This window comes from Tenrec ecaudatus, chromosome 1, assembly GCF_050624435.1.
Source record: "Tenrec ecaudatus isolate mTenEca1 chromosome 1, mTenEca1.hap1, whole genome shotgun sequence".
Lineage (NCBI taxonomy): Eukaryota > Metazoa > Chordata > Mammalia > Afrosoricida > Tenrecidae > Tenrec > Tenrec ecaudatus.
In genome coordinates, this window is record NC_134530.1 from 34,734,771 (window position 1) to 34,754,372 (window position 19,602).

Below are 19,602 nucleotides of genomic sequence, written 5' to 3' on the forward strand. Positions count from 1 at the left end.
CCACCCATTCAACCACTTAGCCATTCACTTCCTCACCAACTATCCATCTGTCTGCCTACCAGCCCACTGTTCATCCCAACACTGTCCCCACTCCACCCCTGCTTTCCATCCATCCTTCTGCCATCCATCCAGTCATTCATCCACCCATCCATCCATCCACTGGCAGCTCCTAGTCTAGGTCACACTTGGGAAACCATTATCTTTGTCTCTTCCCTCCTGTGGTGGCCTTTTCCACCCCTGGGCAACTGGTCTACCCCGCCCTAGTCACGGCCTTGGGCCTGAGCCCCAGCCCCTCCTCCAGAGTCCTCGCTGAGTTTGAGGGAGGTTCCCAGATTTGGAGCGTGGGGAGGGGCGGCATGCCTGCTCCTTGGCCACAGCACACTGCCCCTCTGGGACTCCTGGAATTGTGTGTGTGTGTGTCGGGGGTGGGTGGGTGAGGGGAGGGTAGGTTTCTCCTCCAAACCACTCACCTGAAGCCTGCCTGGCATTGGGGCCACTGTCATCCTTGGCGGCTGCCCGGTCTGAGTTCCTCCCCTCCAGGCCACTGCCACCCTTGGCAGGCTCTTCCCCATGGTCCTCGTCATCACTGCAGCCCTGGGGCTGCACCATATAGACACCCTCAGGGGGCTGCTCCTGGCCTTCGCGGGCAATGCGCCCCAGCACCGGGGGAGGCGCCGGCTCCTCGCTGTACTCCCCGTTGACCCACTTCTCGATCACTGCCCGCCTCTTGTCCTCTTCACTGCGTGGGGCTCGGACCACCCCGGCCTCAGGGCCACTGCGCTCCTTGTCCCGAGGCCGAAGTGGGCTGCCCTCGATGTGGGTGCCGGCCTCTGCTCCCTTCTCTACCACCACCTGGCGGCTCAGCTTGGCACAGATGGCGTTGAGCTTCAGGCCACCTTTGCGCTTGGTGGCCATCGCGGGCTTGCCTGCAGGCGGGTCGGAGCACCGGGTGCTTTCAGCTGCAGGGATGGAGGAGGACACAGGTCAGAGGATCCAGTGCCCATGGGTTGGGGGCCTGGGCTCTGCCCCACACCCTCCAAGGCAGAAGTGTTACCCACCCAGTTCCCCCAGAGCCTGCCACAGTGCCTGGCACATAGTAGGTGCTTCGGCAAACAGTTTGTGAAAACAAATGCCTGCCTGCATGCATGAGGGATTCTTCAAATACGGGACACAGTCATGTCCCAGGTCTGCTTCCTGGAAGCATTTCCTGGGTGTGGTGGCCTTCCAAGAGGTGGGGAGCCCTCCTGCCAAGGGAGGGGCCCCTCCTGTCAAGGGGAGGGGGGAGCCTGTATTGGGCCCAGTGGCACGGGGCCTCCTACTGGTTCCCATGTAGGCCAGGCCCCAGGCCCGGCCACCCCCACCCCCGGCCCTGGTGCTCTGCCAGTGCCAACCTCCCCATGCACTGGCGCGCCTGGCCGCTACTTGGGACCCTCCTGAAAGTCACCAATTTGTCCCTCTCTGCTCTTGTGAGGGGCTTCCCGTCCCTTTTCACCCCCTCACTTGGCTTCTTGGCCATTTCTGATTCCCTCACCCTCAGGAATTAGAGAGTCCCAGGGCCCAGGGCCCAGGCCTGACCCAGGGTCACTTGTCTGACTGCCCTAGGGCCTAATTCACTCATCCTTCTCAGCCTCAGCCAGCTCCCGCAGCCCAGAAGCCTCGCTGGCTCCAGAGTCCACCTTCCAGCCACAGAGGCCCACAGGCCAGGCCGGGGTGGGGGGGTGGCCTGGGCTTGAAATGGGAAGCCCCAAGTGGTGGCAGCACCAACACCTGAACATAACAGTCTGACTCGGATGGTCGGCTCTGCGCCACGGACAGCAAGGTCTTGGGGGCACAACAAGCCCGCCCAGCAGTCTGGGTCTTGCCACCGAGGCCAGCCAGGGCAAACACACACACGAGTGCCCACACACGTTTATCTGTCTGTCTGTTCATCCACCGAGTCTCTAATGAGGCCCTACAGAGTCAGCTCCTGTGGCGGGTGTCTCAGCTCATACTCATGGGTGTGGGGACAGACTCTTGGTGCCCCAGATCACATGCCCATCAGAGAACTGGGGAGGTCCAAGTCTTCACAGAGGACAAGCTCCCCTCACCCACAGCCAGAAGGGGACCACTCAGGGAACACACAGGCAGGGGGCCACAGCCTGTGCCTGCCGAGGCTCGACTCACACAGACACGCAAGCCCCGATACGCAGTGTCTGGGGTTCCTGTATGCCAATGTGTATGGCCTCATTGATCCTGAGAGCCACCCATCCACTGTCAGGGGAGTTTACTTACCCACCCCTGCCCCTGCCCCGTGACTACCTTGCCCAAGCCAGGCCCTACTCTCCCCAACTCTGAGCTGCCCACACGTCCAGCCCCACGCATGGATGGGGGGGGGGGACTCATCCTCCAAACTCAGCAGTGGTGCCCCGCCAAGTCCCATCAGCCACCCAGGTTCAGGCTTGCGATACCGAGTTCACCCCAGCACGGCCCGCCTCTCAAAACTCTTGAACTTCCTGGGCGGCGGGCCTCACCTGGGCCCTCCATCGCTGCCCTGGACGGGGAAGGAAAGAGTGGTGGCGGGGGGTGCATGCACTATTTTTACCAGGAGGGAAGCAGCCAAGTGTGGTTGGTAGACGGCAAATGAACCTATAAATATTTATCCCCAGGAAGAGGGCCACGCAAGCTCCCAGCTGCACTTGCTGCTGGTGAGGCCCCCACCCATCCTGGAACCTCCCCAGGACCCCAGCCCGCCTGGCCATGGGCCTGCCCCTGCCTCCACCCCTGCCTGGGCCCCCACCGGCTGCGATGCAGCTGTGCACCCCAGGTCCCCCCAACTCGCCGCTGGCCTCCCAGCCCCTCTGCTCCTGACGGTTCCCCACACCTGCTCTCCAGCTGCTGCTCGGCCCAGCCCACCTGCCTTCCAGATGTTGCCTGGAGGTGTGAGGTGGCCACATGGGCCAGGCTCTGGGGTGGGAGGCAGTGCTCATATGTGAGCAGGCTGAATGGTGGTAGAGGTCACGCGAGGTCTCCGAGCGGCCCACGGGGGTCTTTCTCCCCTGCCCCCCACTGGCTAGGCCCTGGGTCCTGCAGACGGCCCTCCCCCAGTCTGACCCCAGGCTCCTGTCCATGTAAACATTCCCCTGACTTTCCTCCCCAAATATAAACGCCGTGACCAGGCCTCAATGGGAGGAAGCCATCCGTCCCCGGTCCTGTCACGGCCCCCTTTCATCTCCTTCCCGCCACCAGCCTGCCCGCTGCCCTATTTACACTGGACACTTCCTTTGGGAACAATACTGCCCAGGGGGCAGGCTGGGCCAGAGGGTGGGAAGGAGCGGGTACTCCCGTTCATGTACCAGGGGTAGGACAAGGAGTGGGGGTAGCTGAGGTGGGCCCAGCCAGGGAGGGGGCTGGCCTGCTGGGAGCTCACAGTCTGGGCCCACTAGCTTGGGGGTCCTTGGCAGGCTCTCATCTCTGTTCTGTGGGTGCAGAGCTGTAAGGTGGTGCCTGCCTCTGTGCTGAGCAGATCCTGATGGGCATGGGGGCAGCAAGTCTAAACTGCCTACCTCTTCAGGGACTAGCTCACTGAGGCCCTTAACTACCCAGTGAAGCGGGCTCTGCCCCCACCTGACAGAGGAGGGACTGGTCCTCACAGCTGCCCTGATGTCCCCAGCCTGGGCTCAACCCGGATGAGGGACTCTGCAGGGGTCAGACTGCACCCTTGAGACTTCCTCCTGGAGGATCCATCCGGCCTGCCTCTGCCCCGTTCCTCCTCTTCACCCCCACTCCGTGCTCCCGCAACACAGAGCCCCCTAAAGTGTTAACTGCAATGGGTAAAATGGTGCAGCAGATTGCTACAATAAATAATTTACTGATATTTATAAATATTCAAATCAGCCAGCTTCAGAAATCGAATGAGGGGAGGGCCTCGGGAGAAGAGGCCGAGATGGCATGAATCTCCCCACTCCTTCCCACGGCTGAGGAGGGCCGGGCTCCTGCCGGGGCAGCCCACAGAGGGGGTTCTGTGACAGCACCTGGGCTCCTGTCCCGGCCTCGGGATCAAGGCTGGAGTGTCTAGCAGACAGGTCTCCCCTGTTGCAGGGGAAGGCAGCCTGGGCTCCAGGCTGTCCCACGCAGCAGAGGCACCTGTGCCCACCACCCCACTGGGCACTGTGTCCTGCCCGGGGTGGGGGAGCCATTCTCAGGGGACCGGGCAGGCCCCTGAGTGATGGTGTTGCTGGCCGGGCAGCCTGTCAGCCACCAGGCTCCCGGTGCTTTATGGCCTCTGCTCGGTGGCTCTGAACTCCCTGGTAGGAAATAAAGTTCTCCCTGCGCGTCCCTTCTAAACATTTCACTCAGTGGAAACGGTGTTTAAGAAAAATGAGGACATATTTCTTCCTAAGGATGCAGTACCCCCTTTGGGCAGCCGAATGCCCGCTGTATATCAGGCGGTGGGAGGCAGGGCCAGGAACCAGTCCCTGGGGTGGGGGCAGCCACGCCGGCCCTCTGCTAGGCACTGCTGCGGGTCTGCGGGCACTGCTGGGCACCCAGAGCTACGCAGGCAGCTGCAGCCTCTGGGCGCTTGCCTCCCAGCGCTCCTGAGTGCCAGGATGTGTTGGGCCCGCTGAGGTGTTCCCCTTCAGGACGGACACACGGACACACGTGCCCAAGCAGCCAGATGTACTCCCACCTCAGAGGCCAGAGCACTGCCTGCAGCCACCCAGGGTCCCAGCAAGCTCAGCATTTCGCACCTCCCCCTGCCTGTCCTGGGGCCCAGTCGCCGCCCTGCCGTGCCATGCCGTGCCGTAAGGACACGGAAGGCTGGAAGCCCGGGTTCCGGAGCTGCGGACAGCGCAGCGGGCTAAGTGCGAGGCTGCGAACGGAAAGACTGGTGGTTGGGGCTCACCAGCTGGCAGACGCTTCCATAAAGATTCGAGCTCGGGAGCAGCCGTGCTTTGCCCTGAAGGGTTGGCATCCCCTTGACAGCCTGCTTTTGGGGGTTCTGCCTACGCCCATTCAGCGGGTGCCTGCAGTGCCTCCTGTGGGCCAGGCCTGGCCTGTGTGCTGGGTGCAACAGCGAGCAGGGCGCACACGCCTCCTAGACGGGGGACGGCGTTCAGTCATCACCAGAGCCACCACTGTGTGACAGGTACACACGCCAAAGGAGTGGCAGCTGCGAAGCAAAAGGGTCCCCTCCAGGGACACCGGTCCCCTCCCACCACGTCCCAGACTTCCACTGTGGCTCCCTGTCCCCTCCACGTTCCAGCCCCTCTCCTCCAGCTGTGACACCCCCTCCACCCCAGCCCCCACCAATCACCAGCCAGAGCTTGTCCCCAAGGGAGTGGCGTCTTTTCCTCTTGAGCCCAATACCATTCCCCGATCCTGGAAACTTGAGAGGGAGGCTTTGCTCCCCCCGGGGTGCTCAGCCAGGTCCTCCTGGACAGAAGAGTGTGTGTGTTGGGTGGGGGGGGGGCGCTCAGGCTTCAGGGCCCTTGCTGGTCCCCCTTTGTTTATTTATTTATTATGAATTTTTAGTCCAGTTAAAAGGTTTACTATCCAGACGCATCTAAGTGGCCTCACTTAGCGTAAGTAACTATAAATCAGGAGAACTGTTAGCATCCGCCACGTAGCCTGCCCATCAATCTCCCCCAGGTCACAGCCCAACAGGAAGGGGAGGAAAAAAGAGTTGCCACCCAGGGGAGATTTAAAAGACACGCTGCGAGCGGACCTCCACAGGCCGCCGCGTGCACGCACCCGCGCTCGCCCGCCGCCTCCGTCTTTGCACAATTGCATTATGGTCACACGCACGAACGCATGCAGAGCGGCCCCTGGAAACGGGGTGCAGCCGTGGCCATGGCAATAGAACACAGATGCGTCAGCGTCGCCACCGCTGCCGCCTCCTCCCTGTGGTGCCAAGAGCAGTGGCTCGGCTGGGTTCCCTGGCCACACTGCCCTGCTCCGGGCTTCCGAGGGACCTGCTGTGCCCTGTGCGGCCTTCAAAGGTGGGCACTTGGCCAGGATGTCGACTTGGGAAAGGCAGGCAGGAAGGCTGGGAGTTCCAGCCACCTCCAAGGCTGTGCAGCATCCCCCAGGGCCCAAGACCTGGGCCCAGACGGGTCCTTCGGTGCCCAAGGCTGGGCACACCCCCACACAGCACCTAGCTCACGAAGGGCAGAGTGTCTGTTGGGGTGTCCAGAGGGTGCCCAGGCCCTAGCAGAGCACCTAAAGCCACCCCAGTGGCCACAGACGCCCCGCCCTCTGTGCCAGGGGGTGGGGCCGGCTGTCCCAGAGGTTGGCTCTAGGCTCTGCCCTACCTTAGAGGCCCCACACCCAAAAGATCCCAGTAGCTGAGCCCCAGCAGGGACTGGCAGTGGGGAGGCCACTCCTGGGTCCCTGAGGCCGCTCCGGGCATCCGCACAGGGTCCCTGAGATGAATCTGAAGATGGGAGAGCCCCCCAGGCCCACCTCCTCTCCCGCTGCTCCTCCAGGGACCTCCCCAGCACGCCTGCCCGCCCGCTGTCTCCCCATGAACTCTATTTCTCTTTCCTCTCTGAAAACAACTGAGCTGTAAATACTGTTTAACCTTCTCCCCCCTCCGCCCCCCCCAGCCACCCCCTCCCCTCTGCACTATAAAAACACAAATACGCCATAACTCAGCGCCCGGCCGCCCAGCCTCCAACATGGCCCGCGCCCGGGCCTCTCAGGAAGGTCATTACAAACGACTTTCCGATTCACTGCTCCTGAAATAATTTTGTGTATTAAAACCTGAATCTGCACTTTCTGGGGCCGAAAGCCTCGCTTAATTATGGCGGGTGTCCTTGGGACGGACAGTGATCCTTCACTCGCCGGCCCACGCTCCAGCCCTCCCCCTGCCCGCCCGCCCCCCTCCCCGGGCCCAATCTGTTTTCAAAGTGTGTCTGTCCTTTATTAAATTGTTTTCTTTTCCACATTATCAGTTGCCATGGAGACCTCATCTCTCGGATTATTTGAATTTCATTATATCTATTGATTTGGGAGCATTTCATCTTTTTTATTGTTTTTCTGTCAATTTTCAAAACGAATAACCATCTAATTTGCGTCAGTGCTGATTATGTTTGTCCCTCAATAGAGGTCGGCAGCTGCGCTGTGGAAACAAATCAATGAAAAACCATCATAAAACTCCCCACTCCGGTCTCCGGGATGTGTGGGTGACATTCCACGCCTGCGAGAGGCACTCATCAGCTCCAACTTCGGCGATGGCAGCCGCGACTCCCCGGTCGCCCCCCGTTTGGCCTTAATATTTAATTCCTCGATTTGGGGCATTATTAGTGGTGTCTTTATGGGTGCGTGTGTTCGGTGGTGGGCCAGCGGTGACCCTAATTTGTGGGTGAGCAGGGAAACCCAGCAGCGGGAAGGACAGAGGGTGTTGGGGTGCAGAGGTGGCCAGTGGAGGCAGGCGGAGCACACTCCAGAGAAAGGGGCAGAGAGCCTGCGGTGCGGGGGTGGTGGTGGGGTTCCCGGTGGGGGCTGGAAAAGGGGCCCCACAGAAGGGGAGGAAAAGAGGGAATTTGAATTGCTTACTTTGTTGGTTTTTTTAAATAATTTATGCAATTTTAAGCATTTATGTATAAATTTTTTAATAAGCCACCCCGGAGCAGGATGGCCATTAACATCCCAACGTCCTTCTGTCCAATGGGCTGGCGGAGAGGATCAATTTCTGAGAGTACTTTCCCTGTTTTATGACATGATAAAATGCTTTTAAAGCAACTTACACAAATATGGAAATTTTTTTCCTTTTTTTTTTTTTGTCCCCTCTCCTTTCCCCTAACAGCCTTCTTATCCACCAGGGAGGAGTGTGTGTGTGTGTGTGTGTGTGTGTGTGTGTGTGTGTGTGTGTCCGTGCAGACACACACTCTTGCATGTGTACACACACAGACACACACACACACACACACACACACACACACACACACACACACACACACTGGTGTTCCCTCGCTCTCCAGCCGCAGAGGGGAGCTGGGGGGGGGGGCTGGCAGGGAGACAGCCCCAGTTCTAACTGGAACTGGCCGCCTGTCCTTCTAACAAGGGCATAAACTTTCATTACCCATGCACGCAGTCAAAGACAATTTAGGGAAGCGCACTGCTCGGAAAAGGAAAACCTCAGCGATTCGTGGCCCACGCTACCGCCATCTGGGGGGCTCTGGCCTCCCCTGTGAAGGAGGGGATGGGGCAGGGGGCAGGGGCAGAGGGGACACTTGGCTTGCTTGCAGTGCCCTCAGTGGGAGGACAGACGGAAAGCCAGGGCTGCCCTTCTGGGCTAGGCCTTGGCATTCTGGCCTTTCAGGCAGGGCTGCCCCTTGGTCCTGCCCTTCACTCTGCCCCCCACCCAGCCCTCCCCTAGGCACCCAGGGCTTGAGGGCAAGCACAGGAGTATTGGGCCTGCAGCTCCAGTGCCTGGCATGGAGCGGATGGCCGGGGGTGTGGTGTGGGTCGATGGAGAGACAGACCGAATGGAGACAAAGTCAGGGACGTGAACCCAAGGGTCCGGGGAGAAGCCCCACATGCGGGGGTGGGGCAAGGTGCCCTCGAGGGGTCACCCCTCCCAAGGGGTAGGGCTGAGGCAGCCATGCCTCTGGGATCAAGGGTAGGGGTGATCACACAAGCTGAGGGCAGCCAGAAACCACCGTCCCCGCGCTCGGCCCCAGGCCCTGTAACTTCTGTGGACAGAACCGCGGGAGGCAAAGGGTGCGTGGCCAGTCCTGCCTCCAGCTGCACCTTGTACACAGGGCGTTAGAGAAGATGAGGTGCCCTCTGCCCAAAGCCCTCCAAAGCCAAGGAGGGGGATCCGGATCCCAGCAAATGGCCTGCAGTCCCCTCACCCCACCGCCCCGGGACTGTGTCAGATCAGGCAGCTTCTCCGGAAGGCCAGCCCACCTTGAAAGGTAGACACCACCTCTGGACAGCTGTAACTTTAAGCAAGCCACCATCTGGCCTGTGCCGCCCACCTGCTGCCGGCTGCTGGTGGGGGGGGCGACGGGCGTCGGTCCCAGAACCTGGTACATGGCACCTGAGGGGGTTTCCAGCACAAGAAGTGGGCACGGTGACCTCAAGTGGCACCTCTCTCTGCCCAAGCCCTGAGAATTGCCTGGAGCTGCGAGTATTCCTGCTCTACCCATCGCCCACCTCCATCCAAACAAGCCAACTTTCTCCTTGCGCCTTCTCCTGTCCAGGCCACCCAAGGGCCCCACTCCGGAGGCCTTCCTGCCTCTGGGCTGGCCTGCCCCGGACACCCATGGAGAGCAGCCCGGTGGGCCCGGCTCCCTGGATCCTCGGCTGCAGCACCAAGGGAAAGATCCCAGGGAGACCAGGCCATGCCGAGCCCTCGGTGGGGACAGGAGGGGAGCAGGGCTGCTGCCCACCTCTCCCCCTGCTCTGTGCTCAGAGACCCCCCACCACTGTCATTAAAATAACAAGTTTCTGTTACAATCTAAACATTCCCACATCGCATAAAGGGTTATATTACACCCGAGTCACTCCCAGGCCCGTGTTTGCACAGAAAAGCTCACGGCAGGTCCCCCCTCCTGACGAAGTGACTTATTAAAGTTTAAACAGTAATTAACAGAACAATAAAAATAAAGGGATGTTTGGGGAGTCATAGCGCACACAGGGTTTTCGGCAGTGCCAGCAGTTTTTCAGTGCCCTGCGCTGGCAGCAAAACGCGACTGTGGGAGCCAGGGGGGATGGAGGCCAGGGCCAGGCTGGGCCGGGGGGCGCAGGCCTACAGGGTCAGAGCTGGGACGGACAGATGGGGGAAGGGGCGGGGGTCCTGGGGGCCCGACTGGGTCAGCGCGGCCCATCTGTCTGTCTGGGAGTCAGAGTGGCAGGCCTGGCCCGGTGGGCATAGGGGCTGACCACACCGGAAACCCGCCAAGGCCAGGAAGGGTGTGACGCCAGCACCCGGGGAGCCACTTCCAGGAGCCAGAGTCTGGGTCCTACCCTGCCTCCGTTGGCCCGGGCCTGCCTGGGGGAGGCACTGGGTGCCAGGTGCCCTGGGCATCACTTGACTCCGCATTTAAGGAGCCCTGGCCCTGGCCCCACGTCAGGCGGACTCTTCCCTCCCTGGGACGGGACAGGCCACCTCTGCGGGGCCCACGGGAAGGGAGCATGCAGCACACCGGAAACATCCCTTCCCAAAGATTCAGAGGGAGCTGGGCCTTGGGGCTGCGCTGAGGTCAGAACCCCTGTGGTGAGGAAGGCCAACCCAGGCTTTTGCCTTCCCCTTCTCCCCCCCTCCCCAGGAGTTCCACCTAGGGGCTCAGACCCCTGGCTCAAGGGGAGGACAGAGGACAGCTAGACACCTAGCCCTGGGAGGAAGGGGGCCACCGGGCCCAGGGGCCCAGGAGCAGCCTCATCCTCAGAGGTGGCCAAGAAAGAGAACAGCTTGAGGTGCAGACACACTTGTGCCGGGCGAGTGAGGGGCCCCAGGGTGCTGCTGGGCTGCCTCTGACAGCCCCAACTCCCTCTCCCCTTGCTTGCCCTCAGCTCCCTGGCCTGACACCCCTGACTTTGTCCTAGGGCCAGTAACCAGTCTTGCTGCTGCCGCCCACCCGCCCTCTCTGCTGGAGAACCACTGTTCTCTCACACAGGCTTAGCCCCCCCAGAGTGGGTTTCTGGCAGTCTCCCCAAACCTAGGGCTGCCCAGCAGGGCCTTCCCCACCTGGCACCCACTTGCTGGGCAGTCTAGCTCTGCAGCAGCTGCCACCCGCAGCCATGGCCAGCATTGGGCCCAGCGGGGCCTGGTACAAGCAGCCCTGGCTGTCCCTAGGCGGGTCCCCTCCGTCACCATGACTCAGGCTGCCATGAGCTGTTCATAGAGGTGAGCTGCTGGGCTGGGGCCACTCTCTCTAACCTCCTGTCTCCGGGGATCTGGTACCCGGGCAGCTGGCGGGCACAGAGTGTAGCCCTCTGGCTCTCACTGTGCCCCTGTGGCGCCCAGCCATGCCGCTGCCTCTCACCCAGGCCCCTGGGCACCGAGAAGAGCCAGGGTTTGCCCTCCCCTCTTTGGAGGGGGGCTGTGGGCTCCCTCTCCTCTGGTGGCCCTGCCCCATGCTAGGTGACTCTTGGTGAGGGGAGAGAGGAGGTCCCAGCAGAGAGCTCAGCAGGCCAACACTTCCCAACTTTCCAGCTGCTTGGGACCTGGGTGGAAGGAGACAGGAACTTGAGGCCCAGTCTCTGGTCTCTGCAGGCGGGTCACCTGCTCCAAAGGACCGAGCTGGGCCGGGAAGAGGAGGTAGGGAAACTCACGAGGGCTCTAAAGAAGGGCAGATGGATGTCTGGGGTGTCTGGGTGGCACGGTGCCCAACCTGTGCTCCGAGAAGGGCAGGTAGGAGCAGAGGCCTTCGAGTGGGGATGCTCTCTGGTGCCCCCCCACTGCCCTGTTGTCTCCAGACCCTCATTTCTCCCCCATCCCCAGGAAGGCAAGGCATCCCCAAGGAGGGCCCACACTTGATTCCTTGTGCCCAGCCACGAAGGAGGCGGCCATCACTGCAGAGTCTCAGGACTGGCTGGGGACTAAGGCCTCACATCTGGAGAGGCTGTGGAGGCCGCAGGTGCCTAGGTAGCCAAGTGCCTCTCTGAACACGTTCGTGCCCAGTTACTCCAACTGCTGGGCAGTGCTCGTCTGCAGGGGTCCTTTCTGCAGTCCCGGGACACTGCGCCAGGGCCTGAGGGCCCTCAACACCACAGGGTGCCCTGCTGGAGAGGGTTTAAGCCACACCCTGGCCAGACCTGGAGAGGGCCACTGAGAGGCCTGCAGCAGGGTGTCCAGGGAAGGGTCTGACTCTGCGGGGAGGGATATCGTGGGGAGCTCATGGGCGGCTCGGACACCTGTGCGCATTAGAGTGTGCACGCAGCTCAGAAAGCCAGAACTCCAGGACATGTGAGCTATGCTGCCCAGGAGAAGAGGGCAGTCACGGTCCCCAGCTCCGAGGGGGGACTTGGGACAGGGAAGCACAGTCCCCAAACAGCCCAGGTGGCAGAGAGGCACTGTGGATGACACTGTCACCCGGCCCACCCTGCTGCCCACCCCCACGTCCGACAGGAGGGGACTAATTTGGGAGCATTTTAAAAAGTGGTGGCCGTGCGGTAAGGGTTTAGCAGTTGTCTGCCATCTGGAATAAGGAATTACCACCACCTCCCTAATCCTATATTCCTAAACCTTAAAGCTGGTTACAGTGGGAGGGGGAGCAGCAGGTGGGGGGAAGGTCTGCTCAAGGAAGGGGAAGAGTCTGGGGAGGGCCCCTGTCCCCCAAGCTCCCAGACACCAGGGTGCAACCTCCCTGCCCCTCAGCGCAGCCTAGGCTGGGGAGGGGGCCTCATGTGCCCAGCGTCCTCTGTGCCCACTTGGCCTCCTCTGCCCGCTCACGCACGCTCGCTCGCTCCCCGGGCCGCGCCGGCTCGCGCAGGGGCCGTCAGGTAAATTAGATCTGAAAGCTGACAATTTCTGACCATATTTCCTTGATTATTTCAAACAAATGCACAGCAGCCGCTGTAAGGAGATTAAAGTGACATAAACGTCCCGAGTGGGAGGGGGGAGGGCAGAGGATTCAGGTCACCCCCATCCGTCCCCCGCCTGACAGACGCTATATCGCTATCCAATCCAATAAAAAATCCCCCCCTTTTGCTTTAATTAATTTTACAGCTAGCTTGCTTAATTACTTTCAATCAAAATCCTCCTGCCATCGCAAAATTAGAGATGGTTGAGCTCCATTAGCCTAAATTCTTCATTTCCATATAGAAAAGAGGCTGTCTGCAGAGCCGGCCCGGGCCCCTGACAGGACAGACGCCCGTCTCCAGTCAGCCCACTCCTGGCTTCCGGCTGGACGGCCAGACCGGGTCCACACTTCCCCGTCACTCTCCTCCACTGTGGCTTCTCGGGTGGGGAGGAGTTGAGGCCGGGGGCGGGGGGGGGGGCAGGCGCAGACACTCCTCTCTGCCCCCTAACTTTTTCCAATTGCTGGAGGTACTGTGGGCCAGGTCTGGGAAGGGCCAACCTGCTTTCTGGCGGAACCTAGGCCTGGGGTTCTGGCCAAACCGGGCACCCTGTTCTCGTAGGGCCTCTGCCTCACCTCTTCAGGAAGGCCAGCACCTGCAGGCCAGGAACACGCCTTGCCTTGGGCCTGGGCCTCCTCTGGAAGAGACCATGTCACACAGGGTCCCCTCTTGCCCACCCAAGCTGGGCCAGTCATCTCAGTGACATGTCCTGGGTTCCCACTGGGCCTGAGCGCTCCCAGGGGTCCCACATGAGCCTCTTCTCCCCGCCCCCAACCCCACACTCCCCCAGCCCCAGCCCTGGTTCCCAGACTGCAGCAGCTGTCCTCCACCCCCAGCTGGGGGCTCTGTCCACACCCTGCGCTGGCTGCGCGGACTCCCTTCGCCTCACAGCCCCCAGCCCCAACCCAGAGAGCTCCACTTCGGGTTTTGCAGGCTACAGCCCCAAGTGTCACCACAGGGTCCAGCCCAACCTGGGCTCCAGCTGATGAAGGATGTGCAACAGGATGCAGGGATTATAGTAAAACCTGGCTCCGGATCTACAGGGGCAGCAGGCCAAGTCCTGGTGCTGGAACTCCCCCCTCCTCTGTCAGTGGCGCACCCCCTTCCTGCCCAGTGGCCAAGTGAGGGAGCAGGTGGAGCCGCTCGGCCCTTCAGGGGGCCTTGGCTGGGCTCTGGGCAGAGGATGGCAAGGGGTGGCATTAAAGGCTCCAGGACAAGTCTGGCAGGACAGGGGTGAGGGTGGGGAGGTGACCTGTGGCTGGAATCTGCCCTCTGACAGTGAAGACGCCCACCCCCACCCCCCAACAAGGCGAGCGAGCAGGGTCCTCCTTTTTATCAGGTACTGGCATGGAGGTGTGGTGCCTGTGCCTGAGCCGAGGCTGAATTGGGTGCGGGAGGAAGTCTGAAGTGTCTCAGAGAGCCCTTTCCTTTGGGGGCATGGGACTCAAGAGTGAGGGGTGAAGTGTGGTGAAGGAACAGGGAGCTGAAGGTCACGGTGGGCATGGCTCTCTGGGTCTGAATGCCAGGAGTGAGGGCCAAGTCCCCAGGCTTGGTGGCAACTCCTAGAACCGCCCACGCTGGCCTCAGGCTCCAGGGAGTGTGGCCATGGGTCTCTGGATGCTTGAGCCCAGTGGGAAAGAGGCCATCACCAGCCATGGCAAACATGTTGAGCACGGGGCCGAAGCCCACGCGGGGCCACACCAGAAAAGGTGAGGAGGGGCAGAACTGAGCAGACGCGTGCACACTAACCCCCGGGCCCAGGACTCTGGTCTCTCGTTCCTCCCAGAGCGCTGACCCTCTGCCCCCTGGCCCATAATTCATCTGTACGGGACCCTAGGCTGGCCAAGGAGGAGTCTCTAGGTCGTGGTGGCACTGATCAACTTCCGCCCCCGCCCTCCTCCAGACAGGTGGAGAACAGGCTCTGGGTCGGTGGCCCAGAGATAAGGGGCTCACCAAGTTGAGGATGCTCCCCCATCTCCCTGCGGCCAACCAGCATGCTGGGGCCTCTCCACCACAGCAGCCAAAATGTGCCTCCACCCTCCAAGCTGGTCTGGCTCCTCCTCCGCCACCACCAGGCCACTGCTCCAGAGGCCTTTGCCCACACCCCCTTCCCTGCTGCCCCCGGAGTCCGGTACGTCTGTAAGAACCCATTAAGGGACCACAGGGTCTGCCAGCTTGGCCCCAGAGGTGGTGACTGGAGGACATACTTCCCACGTTCACCAGGGCCCATGTGGTGCCTGACCTCTACATCCACCCCAGCCGAGGTCCAGAGCCCCTCCTCACGGGTGTCTCACCCTCTGGAGCCCCAGGTTCACCTCTAAACGCCCTTCACGGGGCTCTGCCCTGAGGACAAACGAGGCCCCAGTTGTTCCACAGCTTCTCGGCAAGAGAACAACTGTTGCCACCCGGCCCCTTTCCGAATAAACCCAACAACTGTTTGCAGGGAAGGCCCGGCTCTCCCTCCACCTCCTGCCTGTCCCCAGAAGGAGAAAAGGAAAGTGGAAAAAAGAAAAAAAAAGATGTGGGACACCCCACGCCAAACCCCACCAAGCCCTACACCCGCTAGCAAGTCTGTCTGAAAAGGCTTTCCGCACAAAGAGGACACAGGGACAGCCACCTGCTGTCCTAGACAACTGGGACTGCCGCAGCTAAGGGTGAGGCGATGAGATCAGGACCCCAGAAAAGAAGGGGAGGGAGGGATCCAGGCCGTGGGGGGAGGGGTAAGATCAGGGACACCAGGAAAGATCAAAGGAAGGGAAGGCTGGGGGCTGGGGCACCCCACGCCTGACACCCTCCCTCCGCAGCCCCAGGAGGGGACATGCCAAGAACCTGGGGTCCCAGAGACTCCTAGAGGCCAGGCTGAGTGGGGGAGGGAGGTAGGGGTCTCTGAGGGGCAATGGATACCCTGGGGGTGGGTGGGGGGAAAGAGAAGTTGACTGGGGAAGAGGCAGAGAGGTCTATTAAAAACCTCTCAGAGTGCATAACACAAAATGTCAGGGTTTATAGCTTCGTTCTTGGCATTGCCGGGACTGAGAACCCGCACAGAAATGTCACCGCTTGTCATGTTTAATCACCTGCTGTTTGTTAACACCTTCCCTGCAAGGAGCCTGTCTCAATCTGCCCCCGAGCCCCCAAGGGACCGGAAACAGAAAACATCCCTGGCTCCTTCTCTGAGTGTTTGGCCCTGCCTAGGGGTCGAGGGAGAGGAGGTCTGCCCGACCCACCAGAAGCCCTCCCCAGGCCCCCAGAGTCAGGAGCCCCGTGAAGCCCAGGGCAGGGCCATTACCTTCATCTAGGAAGGCTACCTTGGAGAGGCCAGAACTGGAGGCTGCCTGTCCATTGGGAGGTCTCCTCTACCTGCTCTCCAACTTGAGGGCAAGAGACGAGAGACCAACACCAAGGAGGCCCCCTCGCACCTCCATCAGCTGCCTGAATGACCACGGCCACAGAACCCAGCCTAGCCAGAGCCTTGCTCTCTGAGGAGACTATCCGGGTTGTTTAGACCAGGAATTCTTAGTCCTTCAGCCCCATAATCCCATCCCCTTGTGTGGGGGTGGCAGTGGTTGCCACTGAGGTAGCCAAGTCCTCCCCCCAAGTCAGTATTTGGCTGGTCCCACCTCCCCATGGGTACAATGCATCCAGTCAACTCAGCGACAAGCCCTGGGGCATGGCAAACCCAAATCAGCCCCAGGCTGAGCAGGGCGGTGGATGGCCAAGCAGCAGGCCGACCCTCTAGTCTCCAAGGCAACCCCAAGATGCACCCCTGAGCTGGTCCCCACCGTGAGCCGGGAGGGCGGTCCACCTTCTCCTTCCAGCCAAGTCCAATGCACCTGCAGAAACTCAACACACAAACACACACACACACACACACACACACACACTTTTGTCTCCCAGGAGCTTGCCCGTGCGTTTGCGGCATCCTTCCTCACGTGCCAGCTTCAGTCCACCCGTTTCCATTTCACAGAGGCGCCCCGAAGGCTTTCAACGTCCTGCAAGGCTCACCTGCGCCCACACGGGAGGGAGGGGCACCTTCAGAGGCTTTCCTCCAAGAAGCTCCCAGCTCATTGTGATCCGGCATCTTGCTTCACTTTGCAAGGAGGGCCCAGGGACGGAGTCTATGTGTCATGGATGGGATGTGTGAGGCCCTGGGAGGTCTAGGGACCAGGACCCGGCAGCACAGTACACACACAGCCCTGGGAGCCCGAGCCGCCTCCGACACTCAGAGAAGCCCCGTCCTCCCTCAGGAGGGAAACCTCACTGGGAGGTTGCTCCCAGGGTCTGGAACAAGGGACAGGTCCCGCTGTCTCTCTAGGAAGATACGGGACAGCTGAGATGTGGCATGCTGGGGGCCGCAAAGACACTAGTAAACATGGGGGGGGGGGCGAGTGTCATCCATGCTCACAAAGCCCATTCCAACTCACATGCGGAGGAGTGGAGTTTAAAATTCCACTTCAAAGTGGTGGAGGGTGTGGGGGATCTCAACCAGTCAGAGGTCTTCAGGCATGCCTGGGGAGACGAGCAGGTCTCCCCTTCAAGTTCTCCCTCACCAGGCTGACCAAGGCAGCCTGAGGAACAGGGGTGCAGGTGGACCGGGCTGTGAGCAACGAGGAACAGGGGTGCAGGTGGACCGGGCTGTGAGCAACGAGGAACAGGGGTGCAGGTGGACCGGGCTGTGAGCAACGAGGAACAGGGGTGCAGGTGGACCGGGCTGTGAGCAGCCCAAAGGTCCTGGCAGCATGGTGGCTACTGCTGCTCGGCTAATAGGTTCAGTGCCTCAAACCCACCAACTACTCCTTGGGAAAAAGGCGTGGCAGTCGGCCTCCTTAAAGATTCTACTTCCTTGGAGACCTGAGTTCTACTCTGAGCTGGAAATGACTTGGTGGGTGGCAATGGGTTTGGTTTTGATGCCCCTCATCCGCCCCCCCCCCCCGCTATGGGCACAAGGGAGGGACATCTTAACCAGCCCCTCCTCGTACCATCCCAACCGGCTCTAAAGAGGACCGATTCACTACCCAAGTTTGCCAGGAACCTGGGACATGGGACTTTCAGTATTGAAAGTGGGCAGTCCTAGGCCAACCAGGATCGCTGGTCACCTTCCCATGAGGTTCCAACGTCGCTGACAGCCTGGTTCCCCAGGCTCAGGGCCCGAGAGAGGGGGAGCTGCTAGCCCCTGGGAGAAGTGGCTTGGGGGGTCAGACTCCAGCATGGCTTTGGTTTTAAGAGGCTGGTCTCCCTCACTCACGGGAGTGGGAAGCCCCCAGAGAGAGGGTGCTCGCCACTGAGCAGCTGTGGATGAGCCCATGAGGAAGCTGGGGAGCCTGGGCTTAGATTTGGGGTGCTCCAGGGCGGGGTGGGAGTGGGGGCTGTATCTCCCTTGGTCTCGCTCTGTTTGGCTTGAGATGGTCGGATTATCAGATGAGCTTGGCGTGTCTGCCCGGCCCCTGGTATAATCCTTTCACTAATTTACTATTAGATGGGAAATTACTCCTCACTCAGGAATATAAGTTTTCATCTTATTTTAAGTTAGATTCTTAAAGCAATTACCGAGGCATCTGGCGATGATGTCACCGCTGTGGCTGGCGTGGAAAGGAGAGGGGCAGCCCTGAAGTGCACAGACCCCTGAGCTCAGAGCCCCTGAGCACCTGTCTTGGGTCCTGCGAGGGACCTGTGTGTGGGTGGGTGGGGTGGGTGGGGAGCGGAACTCTCATCTCTGATATTTGCTGTTTGTGGAAAAACTGCTTCCCAGAACCAGCTGCCCCATGCACTCGCTGGTGGCAGTTGCTGAAGAAAACTCAGCAGCTGGTGTTGCGGGAGCATTTTCTATTTTTAATTGTTTGATCGGAATATTAACTCATCTAGGCCCATTCCCAAGGTACGCTTCCCAGCCAGAGGGCTTCCCCCAAGCCCACCCACCCCCCCACCCCACCCCCACACACATCCCACTCAGGAGACAACTTTGAAAATGAGTAACCAGAGATGAACATCTTCAGGAGTTTGCCCGGGACCACATCCTGGACAGGGGGAAGAAGGTTCCTTGTTGACCCAGGGGAGCCCCTTGGAGCGGAGTCCTGCTCTCTTACTTGCCTGGATAAGTCCTTGACCCCTGGACCCCAATGCCACAGAGGCTGGTTCAAAGAAGTGAAGGTCCCCACTCTTCCTGGCTCAGGGGTCCGTGACTACAGGCTGGCCCTCGCGCCTCAGTCAGCCCCCCTCATCAGTCAACTTCAAGGGCAGAGCAGGAGAGGCTAGGGGCACCACCACAGCAAAGAGGGGACAGGGTCCCCCCCTGGAGGGAAGCATGTGCCAACTGCCTGACTGGGGGGTGGGGAGGGCAGCCCTGTGGAGCACAGAGGAGACTCTCAGCCACTGCTGAGTCCACAGGTGGACATCACACTCCTGAGAGAGGGATCATTTGTACTTGGGACAGGCCACACTGCTAGGAAGAGGCTGCTGGGGGACAATCCCCTCTCACCTCCCCTCTCTCCAGGCCAGCCGTGCTCTTCCCTCTCAAGGTCACACCATAGCTGTTTGCTCGCCAGGCTGGCCCTGTTAGCAGCACTCTCCACAAATACGCTTTCTGATAAAGTTGGCAGAAAAAGATTCCAGAGTGCAAAACAATGTCAGACGCCACCCCGCCCCCTCCCAGTGAGGCCGGGCTTGGAAACAGGTCCCACAGCCAGTGAGGGGTGAGGGGCTGTCCTGTAGGGCGCTTGCTTGCCTCCATGTCCCTCCTTCCTGTGGAACCTCCCACCTGGAAGCCTGTTGCCTGGGGGACCCAGGAACCAGGGCAGGACTTCCTGAGGGTGGCAGAAGCTGGGCGCTGGGTCCTGGCCTCCAAGGGGTTCAGCAGAGGTGGAAATGGGGGTGTGGGGAGAGGCGGCCTCTGCGGCCCCCAGCTCCCAGCGGCCTCTGGAGGACAAGGAAGAGCGGGGCGGCCCCTTCCCCTGCCTCTCTGGGTCCGTCTCACCTCACTGAACCTCTTCCCACCGCCCATCCTCCCTCTGTGCACATGGGCTTTAATGTTTTTATTACCTGTTTGACTCGCTGCCTTATTGCTTCTCCCCTTAATGGGGCCGTAACCGTGGAAACGAG

General features: G+C 60.7%; 1 protein-coding gene across 1 annotated transcript in view; it reads right to left on the reverse strand.

The window, feature by feature from the left end:
* Nucleotides 1-9,020, reverse strand: part of CASZ1 (castor zinc finger 1) — a 30,725-nt gene extending 21,705 nt beyond the window's left edge. Inside the window, exons 1-3 of the mRNA XM_075559855.1 lie at nucleotides 8,964-9,020; nucleotides 4,728-4,818; nucleotides 471-959 (exon numbers count right to left, since the gene is read on the reverse strand). Coding sequence (XP_075415970.1) covers nucleotides 471-959; nucleotides 4,728-4,818; nucleotides 8,964-9,020 — 637 coding nt within the window. The remainder of the gene's footprint in view (nucleotides 1-470; nucleotides 960-4,727; nucleotides 4,819-8,963) is intronic.
* Nucleotides 9,021-19,602: the final 10,582 nt, after the last annotated feature.